Genomic DNA, 10,172 nt, shown 5'->3' on the forward strand with positions numbered 1-10,172 from the left:
TCTGTGAGTGGCAGTGGTTGGGAGACTTGCCGTAGGGCGACCCAGACGCCGCCTTGCTTTTGTACACTCCTATGAGTAGTTGTTTTTTTGGCCCTTGACTCAAATATAATTTTTACTCAACGTTGCTTCCAGGGAGAGGCTAGCAACCAGGGTCCGAGTCAGGGCTCCTAATTCTGGGGAAGTCGCGAACTTCTTTGGAAATATAGTAAAAGCGTACAGAGCCATTGCTCAGACGCACATGTTCCTAAAATTTGGGGTAAAATTGGGAGGATAGGATACCCAATGAAGACCTCTGGGCGCCGAGGGAAGGGGGCGTGGAAGGGCACGTCGACTTGCTCCCCGGGCCTAAGCCCTTTCCGAAGGGTTCAGAATATTTCATTAAATCAGTTACGGATGGTGCGAAAAGCGCTGTCTTCGAAGAAAGGTAAGACACGAAAACACAATACAACACAAGACTTTAAAGGTAAGATGTATTTTTCTTTTCTTAGAATTGGAACTTGGTCCTGAAAGGTGTCGCAGGATGCTGGCTCCCCCCGACGCACTCTCCCGCCCTTTCAGCCTTGGGATAGTCGCATTGTGGCTTTCACACCTGCTGCCTCTTCTTGAGGACAGTCTGTGTGCCTTACCACAATAGGTCTAATGAAATATCCCAAACCAAAAATGAGGGCTCGGGGTCGGGTAAATGTGAATGGACTTCCACTAACCACGGGATGTCATAGTTGACATTCTGTGGAGACTCACTAAATGTAGTGATTAGAAAATAAACGATGAGTGGACAGGTTAATTGAGGGAAAAATGTGTAATGAACTGTGTCAAAGAAACAGTTGTTTAGCTACCTGCAGCAAGTGAATGCTTCTGGCATTAGTAAGTGTGAAGGCCCAAAGCTGTCTTCAAAAGATGACTTGAATTTCTTGAGCTGTGTCATTCCCCAACGGATTTAAAGCTTTAGAATAAGAGAATGCTATTAATCCCTACTTGAGGGATCTGGTTCAGCTATCTGCTGCCTTTTCTCTTTGGTTTTATTAAGTAGTTTTAGAGTTGGGAGATCAGTTTTCATAAGGAGTATATTTCCCATCACTCCACTTGTTATTACACTTAATGGAATATCTGCAATTCAGTGAGAAACAAGGTGAATTATCTTAGACCCCACTAGAAAATGATGAGTAGTTGAGACAGTTCAAGTGATAACTGGAGACAGAAAGGATAGTCTTGTTGGCTCATTTTGGTGGTTATGAAACATTAGTAATATGCTCGTAATAGAGAAACTCAAATGCATTATTCACATGTGAATTCCCTTTATAATCTCCCCCTGAAAGATCCATGGGTATGTGTTTTCCGAAAGGGAAGACTGAAATAGATTTCAGCATCTATTCAAGGACAGGAGGTGGAATCTAATTGTTTATGCTCAACAGACTTTTTCATACACTCCCCATCTTTCAGAGGTTATTACTATATCGGGCCCAGTGGGAAAGCCAAGACTGAGAAAGAGAGCTTTTGATCCTGAAGGAATTCATGATTTAGGATATATGCCTTCCATCCACTCCACCATCAAGCAGTTATTCACTTAATAAGCCTATGTCAGCTGAACTTAGCAACACATCATTATTTTTCTAGAGCTAACAGTCCCCTCAATCTTGTTAAACAGAAATGCAGTTAGGCCATTATGCGATCTGTTGATATTACACTGAACTATGTAAGTCAGAATGAAGAGTTTTGTGACTTTCCGTAAGTGGAAGTGTTGGATCTTTGCATAATGTGTGTATGGAATAAGCAAAATATAATGATGTTTTCAGAGGTTTAAAAGATGAATTGCCGGTAAAATCGTTTTGTTTTATTGTTTATTCCAGGTCGTGCCAGACGTGGGCGCAATGCCTCGAGCCAGAGAGACTCATCCAGCTTGTCCCAATCTACAGGGTGCGCGGGCCGCCGAGAGCAAGGGAAGTCATCTTCCGGTTCTTCCGATTCCGGAGCTTCAACTGACGGGAACGGGGCATTTGGAGCACCTCAGAACCCATTTGCTTCTTCACCCAGCTCTTACGCACCGAAAGACGAAAACGAATTCCTGTAAGTGAAAGCCCTCAGAAAAGTTACCCATTCGCTTGCTTTTCGAAAAGAAGTAATACATTACCTAAAAATCGGAATAAGCAGAAAGTACCCATGATCCTATCCCTCAGAGGTAACCACGTTTTGCGCGCATATATACATGTAATATAATGGGTATAATACATATCGTACTAGATCTTATTTCGCTTAAAAATGCGTCATCTTTCCGTATCAGTACAGTGTCTTCTCAGAGCTCAGTGTGCTTTTTCCACTTTGTTGATAACGCTGTATTGTGAATAGCTTTGTAAGGTAGTCCTGCTTAATTAAATCTGTTGTAAGTTATGAGACCTTTAAAAAGGATGAGGTAATTTAAAGCAACTTGTGATCTTAGAGGTCACATATCATCTCCTATTTTTCTTTCTAAAACTTTTACTTCATTTGCCTCATTCAAATTGGTTGCATTTGGTTTCCTTCGTTATTGTAGAGTAAATTCCTTATCATTTCTCGAGAACATGTGTAGTAGAATTTGTGACTGGTACCAAAACGGTGCCTGGCTCTCTGTAACTACCCTCGGCTCCTGGCTTCTAGGACAGAACATCAATATAGGTATTTGTTGGTCTTTTACTTCCATAAATTAGAAGTCGGTCAGTAGTAAACATTTTGAGCCATGTACCATAAACTACTGACGTTTCAAAAGAAGAAAAGAAACAAATGAACCCGTTCTTCCTATATTTGATGTTACAGAAACCCTAAATTGAGTATAGATTCTCTGTAGTATCTGTGATTTTATTAATCATAGCATTCTGGACGGCATAGGAGGGGATTGAATTTAGAGCAGATACTATCCACAGCTTTGCCAACCAATGAACTGCATGGCTGTGGGTCTCTTCACCCGTTTGCAAAATGTGAGAATTAGACAAAATGTTCTCTAAAAATGTGATGTTTCTATATTACGGAGTGCTTCCTGTCTTTCCCAGTTAAATACTCATTGATGTGGATGGTAATGAACAAAAACCATTAAAGTTGTGTTGTGTATTTTATTATATCTTAGTTCTTTAATCTATGTATGACACAGTTGTTCTCAATGAAATGAATTAGCGAATGGTTCCGTGTACTGCAAAAGCAAAATTATGAACTTCTTTAATATTGTATCTATCACATGAAATGTAGTTTATAGTTCTGTAACTTCTGCTTTAAAGGACACTTGAGAAAACATAACGAGAAACCTAAAATTATATATTTACTACAATTTAACATTTCAATCATTGAAAATGAGAAAAAGATAAATTTTAATAAGCAGATGAAAACTATTTTCTTTTTCTTTGTCAGGGACGAAATGGGAAAAGATGTGGTCGTTTGGGAGTCCTCTGGTCAGTGGCCGTTCTCCGTTTTTTCACCAGAGGGAAACGTATCTTGCCTTTCAGGTAACTGAGAAATTGTACATTTTTAAACTACGTTTTACAACTCTCATTCTCTAAAAGCGAGACCCTGCCAAATAAAGAAATGAACCACGAACTTAGCTGTAGTTAGGAGAGGTTGGACATTCTTTAAAGTGCCTGAGCATTGCAGCAGAACTTCATGATTCGGAGATTGAGGTTGAAAGGTATAGTTCTTTTAAGATATGTGGTTCTCATGAGAAAATAGTAACATCAGGACCCACCACAGTTCTAATTCTGTAAGCCCAAGCAGAGGCTCTACTCTCTTGGCTCTCCATAGGTACCCCTTCAGAACCTCTTGGCTGCCTGCGGTGAATAGAAGAGTCATATCCTGCCTGCCACGAAGGCCTTAGCTGTCTGATTCTGCTTGCTCTTTCTTCCCTGTCTTTCCTTTTAAGGGTAGTTGTTTTTCATAAAGCATGTGAAGGCCTATCCTGGAGATAATGTTTGAAGGTCAGGAGCTTTAGCTGGGCTGCAGGGATAACACTTCTGTAGAATACTCCTTCCCTTCCCATTTTCTTTTGTCTAGAGTTTCTAAAGCTCCTTCTGGGCTGCAACCTAAACTGCCACACTGCTAAGCCCACCTGGCTGGTCCTGAGTGAATAGCAGGCTCCTAGCGGATGACAGTCCTTGCACTCCCTCAGAACTCTGGCATCTGTACTCTGTCTCAGCTCTGCCTGCTCATTCTCTGCAAGCATTTGCATCACACCACTCCTCAGTTGCTTCGGTACTCATTCAACAGATCCTCACCGAATTTCTTTAGTGCCAGGCCCTATTCTAAGTGCTGGGGATATGTTGGTGAGCAAGATAGGCAAGATCCCTCCCTTATGAAGCTTATGTTCTTGAGGGAAGGAGACAATAAGTAAAACAAGGAAATAAGAGAACTCCAGCTGGTGATTTTTCTGTAAAGAAAATAAAGAAGTATTAGCCTTGTACAATCAGTTCAGCATTGAACCTAATACCTGTCGAATGCCCTAAAGCAGTTCCTCCCAAGTGTGGGACGTAGATCCCTATGTCGGGTTGCCGGATAAAATATGGGGTGCCCAGTGAAGCTTCAATTTTAGGTAAACAAAGAATAATGTTTTAGCATATGAATAACCCATGTAACATTGGTGACATATTTATGCTACAAGTGTGTGTGTCTGAAATTCAAATTGAACTGGGCATCCTGTATTATTATTTGCTCAATTTGGCAACCCTGTTCCTGAGACCCTTGCAGGAGCTGTACGAGTTCAAAAATCTTTTCATAATAATCCTAATGCACGAGTTGCCATTTTCACTGTGTTGACATTTGCACAGTTGAAGCAAAAAAATCGATGAGTAAAGCCCCTTATATCTTAGTGTAAATCAAGCTAGAAACAATAAACCGTAGTCACAAAGTCTAACAGTAGTCAATGAAAAAGGTTAATGTCCTTTTGGCTTAAGATTATGTCCGAAATGAAATGGTAGAAGTTTTTAATTTTATGAGATCTTGACCTCTGAGTGCAAACCATTTTTACTATACTGTGTGACCAAATGGGAAGCACACACAGAGTTGTTTCTGCCACATACTCAAGCGTGATGGGTATTTGAAGGGAAAGTCCTGGTGTGCTCGTTTGACTTGGGAGCTGAACCAGCCACTTTTTTCCCCCACAGAACAGTGGCTAATGAAAGAATAAGTGGCAACTACGGTTATTTTGACTTAAGTATTTGGTGACGCTTTCTTTAAAAATAAATGAAGGGAGCCCGTTACTTCATAGAGAACAACTGACAATGATAAAATGCAAGCTTTCAAGTGAATATTAGATGATGGAGAAATTTTTTTCTCATGTGAGCTTGATAACTTCTCGATACATAAAGTCTCTTCTGATGAGATGGATAGTGACATTAACAAATATGAATATTTTGATATTGTAAAAGACCATTTGGCCGTGTTTGGGAGTTCTCGATAACTCAGTGAACCAGTATTTTCCAAATATTTAATCTGTAATGTTGCAAAATTATACATACCTAAAAAGTCCATTCGAAGTGCAAAATTATCCAGTGAATTGAATGTGATAGTACAAAAAGTTTGAGTCGACATTGGAGCTAAACTTTTAGAAACTACCACCTGTCAAGTTCTGGTGTGACGTCAAAGAAGAATATTCCAAACTATCTGAAAAGGCCGTTAACATCATTCTTTTCCAGCTACATATCTGTGCAAGAACAGGTTTTCGTCCTATACTACACCCAGGCGGTATATTGCAACAGACTCAATGCATCTGATTATTTCCTGAGGTTAAATCCTAGCAATGCTATTAAGATCAGAAGGTGTGAACATTTCTGTGGCAATTGATGCTTAATGACAATTTTCCTCCTGTAAGAGTTGTACATTTTTAGTCCCCTCAATGGCAGTTTAGGAGACTGTCCACTTCACCACATTTTTTCTTTTATTTTATTAAAAGATTTCTTGTATTTATTTTTGGGGGGGTGGGCGGATAGAAGAGGGAAACATCAATGTGTGAGAGAAATATCAATTGGCTGCCTCTCACACATGCCCCAACTGGGGACCAGGCCTGTAGTCCAGGCATGTTCCCCGATTGGGAATCGAACTGGCGACCTTTCACTCTGTGGGACAATGCCCGACAAGCTGAGCCACGCTGGTCAGAGCCACTTAACCAAATTCTTTTTCTTTTTTTTTTTTTAATTATTTCTTTGTTTGTTTATTTATTTACTTTTGGAGAAAGAGAGGGAGAGAAACATCACTGTGTGGTTGCCTCTCACTCGCGCCCCCAACTGGGGACCTGACATGCAACCTAGTCATGTGCCCTGAGTGGGAATCCAACCAGCAACACTTGGTTCGCAGGCCAATGCTCAGTCCCACCGAGCTTCGCCAAATTCTTAAAGCCAATAAATAATATTCACTTTTAATTTTTGCCAGTCTGATGAGTAAAGGCTTTTATCTTGATTTTCAGTTGTATTTTTAAATTGCACTTTTTTACTTCATTTATTTATTGGCTATTTGAAAATTTTGTGAGTTGGCTGTTTGTTGTTTTTGCTCATATTAACTTATTCTTCTCAGTGATTTGTAAGAACTCTTAATATGTTAACATTAGTTCTTCTCCTGTCATGTCGCCATTCTGGATTTCCCAGCTTATCATCTGCGTTTTAATTTTGCTTATTATAGTTTGACATAGAGAGTATTTTTCTACATAGAAATTTGAATGTATACGTAGTCAACTTTCTTTTTCTGTTAGTTCTTCCTCTCCATTTATATTTAGAAAAAGAATTTCCCCTTCAAAGATAATAACCAACTACATTTTATTCTAATTTTTTCCTTATGATTATGAAAATTTTCTAATATCAACATTAGTGCACTTTCTTGTCTCGCCCCTTTAGCTTTACTATTCTATCAAAAATATTGGCATTTATTTTAAAGATTCCAATTGATTTCTCCCTTCAGGTTTCACTGACATTTCACCAGAGGAGCTGAGACTTGAATACCATAACTGCTTAGCCATTAACAACTTACAACATTATGTAAGTTTGTTTCCTATTCATCTACCTCAATAACAGATTAGCTGTGAATTACTACCTTCTCCATATTTAGAGGCTTGCCTGTTTTGGTAAAGTGGGTGAGGTCTACAGTTTTTTCAAGACAAGGCTATTTTTATTTTCTAAATTATTTTATTTGAAATTGATTGGTTATCTAAAATGGTGATAATATATTTTGACTGTACTAACTAGGAATGTCATTATTTTATTACAAATTATCCAACAATCAGTCCCAGAAATCAAACCCTTTCATCAGTTGGCAAACATTTATAGAGCATCTCTTAGGTGCAGATACTGTGGTGAATGTTAGAAAAATAAAGTGAAATAAAGCAGTCGATTATATAGATTAACATTCTCACATGTCAAATATCAAAAATTAAAAAGCTCAGCTTGAGGAAGTTTGTGCTAAAGGAAATGACAAACTCTTTTGTTGTTGTCTACAGTCATGATCATGCGTTTTAACTGGCACACACGCTCTTCTCCCACCCAAATACAACTAACTGTGTGCCGCCAGGTACTTGTGCTTCTGAACCGGGTGATTCAAGGAGCTGGAGAACAGGCAGAGGGGACTAGGCTGGAATATCTTTGGCAAACAGGGGCGGGTCAATGCGAACTTTACAAGTGATGGGCCGTAAAAATGTTTCATAAACTTTCTGTAATTTTGGCAAAGATGTGAAGTTGTTTGAGAGATGAAAATAAACACTCGATATTGACTCATCATTTTTCTGTCTTCTCTCTCCAGCTAAATTCCATCCAACAGTTAATAAATCAGTGGAGGAATAGGGTAAATGAACTGAAAAGTCTAAGCACAGCACCTAAAACAGGTTTGGTGAGTACCTGAAAGTTTGCTGAAGGGAAGGAAGTGTCTCTCTTATGTATTGCTTTTTTTGCAAGAATTTTACTTTCAAGTTGGAAAGCAAACTTAAAATTTTCTGTCAAGCCCTGGCTGGTATGGATGTTTCTCTCCCTCTCTTTCTCCCTCCGTTCCTCTCTCTCTATTTATTTAAAAATAAATAAAATCTTTAAGAAAAAATGTATATCGGCCTATAGATACTGAAATGTATTATTAAAAATTATTTTTCTCATTTTAATATGTATTCATTGAAATTTAGAAAACAAAAATTTTTAAAGATTTTATTTACTTTTTAGAGAGAGGAGAAGGGAGAGAAACATCAGTGTGCAAGAGAGAGATTGGTCAGTTGCCTCTTACATGCCCCCTACCTGGGTATCTGGCCCACAATCGAGGCACGTGCCCTGACCAGGAATCGAACCGGCAACCATTTGGTTTTCAGGCTGGCACTCAATCCACTGAGCCACACTAGCCAGGGCTAGGAAAAATTTAAAAGCATAACTAAAATTAAAATCATAATTCATCAGCAATTGACTCTTAATCTTTGAGGTTGGTGTACTTTTTTCTGTCTGTATTCATATTGTGGGCATTTTTCTATGTTAAACATTTCACGTTTTTAAGCACATATTTTAAATTTTAAATTTGGCTCTAAAGTACATATATAGAAAGGTACTTGAGAATTATTCATCAAGTACTTTATTATTTGCCCTTTCTTATAGCTCTCTGATATAAAGAATGGAATAAATCAAGCAACCTCTACGTTTGGATTTGGGAGTAGGCAAACAGCAGCATTTGGGCCACCAGGTAAGTGATAAAGTAATGCAGGACTTCACTGATTTTGAAAAATAGGATTTTATAGGTTTCAAGTTGTAAAACCTGAAGGTATGTTAAGCACCATTTTAAGTCAGCCTTGCAAATTCTACAGCCTTCCATAATGGAGCTTGAGAGAATTTGATTCATCAAGCCTTAGTGAAAGGGGGGCCAGAATGGGCTGGGCTGTTCTTTGAAAGGCCCTATGGCTCAAGCTTTAGAAGTATATTTTAGGAGTGGCTTTTCAAGACTTTTATAGCTGTGGTAGCAGCACCTTTGAGGACTTTCTTGTCACTGTATAACAGCATAGTGTCCTCCGCAAGTGACAGCTCCAGTGAGATGGGGGGCGGGGCATGGACAAGCCAGAAGTGTAAGAGCGCTCGCTAATCCCTGAGGCTTTTCAAAGCCGCCTCATTGAGTGAAGGTAAATCACGGGGCAAGTGAGGTCGGTGTAGCAGGAAGACAGTGGGTTTGTTCTAGCTTCTCGTTTTTACTTTTCTCCCTTGTAATCTCTTTCCAACATCCAAACATGGCGGGAATAAGGGGAAAATGAGGGGGGAAAAAGTGGGGATTAACATGGCCACATTTCTGACTGTAATAGGTTTTTTTTTCTTTTTCTGGTTTATTTGTAGGTTTTCCAGTGAATAACAGCATGAGTGATAATGCTCAAAATTTTAGTTTTAAAACAAGCTCTGGATTTGCCAGTGCCCCTTCTGGAAGCCCTTCTGTGTTCGGGAACACGCCCGCATTTGGAGCTGTTCCCTTTCCCGGTCCTGCCGTCACTACTTCTACTCCGGTGCCTGGATTTGGGAAACCTGAAATCACAGCTGCTGCTTCGTTTTCATTCAAAACCCCAGCAGCTGCAGGTTTTGGCTCGCCTGGGTTTCCAGGATTCCCAGCTCCCATGGCAGCAGGCCCTGCTGGAGCTGCGGGGGCCCCAGCCGTCACAAACAGCAGGTCGGTGGCTGGCTTTGGAAATCCAGGCTCCCAATCTCACACTACTGTTTCCAAGTCATTCAGTGACAGTTTTGCAAATAGCAGCACATCTACCTCTCTTCCTGTCTCAAATAGTAGCATGACAACAGTTAACGAATTATTCACGCCCAAGCATCAACTAACGGCAGAAGAACTAGAGCAGTTTCAGTCCAAGAAATTTACTCTGGGGAAAATTCCACTGAAGCCACCACCTATGGAATTTCTGAATATCTGAAAGAACAATTTTAAATAAAGAATGACTTATGAAATTATTTTGAGTGGTTCATATAAAAGAGCAGATACATACACGTGTGTATCATATATACATATTTATTTATAAGGAATAGAGCTTTCAATAAACTGAGGAGTTTGAAATCCATCATTTTTTCTTGAGCTTGACTATTTTTTTTTTCCTGTGGCCTAAAGTTTAATAATTATTTTTAACACACCTACTCCGTGGTGCAGGGGGAGGGACAAGAAGCAGGGGTGCCAAAAACATTTACTTTATCCTTACACAAATGCACCCCACCACACAGCGGCACAGA

The 10,172-nt window shown here is 39.5% G+C and overlaps 1 protein-coding gene across 1 annotated transcript; it reads left to right on the top strand.

Moving 5' to 3' along the window:
• Positions 1 to 282: 282 nt before the first annotated feature.
• LOC150001452 (nucleoporin NUP42-like) lies at positions 283 to 9,862 on the top strand. Its single transcript, XM_090286871.1, has 4 exons — positions 283 to 424; positions 3,373 to 3,467; positions 8,562 to 8,646; positions 9,285 to 9,862. Exons 1-4 carry the CDS (start codon positions 283 to 285, stop codon positions 9,860 to 9,862), a joined length of 900 nt encoding a protein of 299 aa, XP_090142997.1.
• The last annotated feature ends 310 nt before the right edge of the window (positions 9,863 to 10,172 follow it).

This window comes from Furipterus horrens, unplaced genomic scaffold (genome assembly GCF_987537825.1).
Source record: "Furipterus horrens unplaced genomic scaffold, mFurHor1.1.pri manual_scaffold_9, whole genome shotgun sequence".
NCBI classification, from domain to species: Eukaryota; Metazoa; Chordata; class Mammalia; order Chiroptera; family Furipteridae; genus Furipterus; species Furipterus horrens.

Bases quoted from the DNA above. Each gene is read 5' to 3' on its own strand.
- LOC150001452 (XM_090286871.1), top strand. From the start codon at position 283: ATGAAGACCTCTGGGCGCCGAGGGAAGGGGGCGTGGAAGGGCACGTCG. The intron at 425-3,372 runs GTAAGACACGAA...TTTCTTTGTCAG, and splicing joins AGCGCTGTCTTCGAAGAAAG to GGACGAAATGGGAAAAGATG. The intron at 3,468-8,561 runs GTAACTGAGAAA...CCTTTCTTATAG, and splicing joins AAACGTATCTTGCCTTTCAG to CTCTCTGATATAAAGAATGG.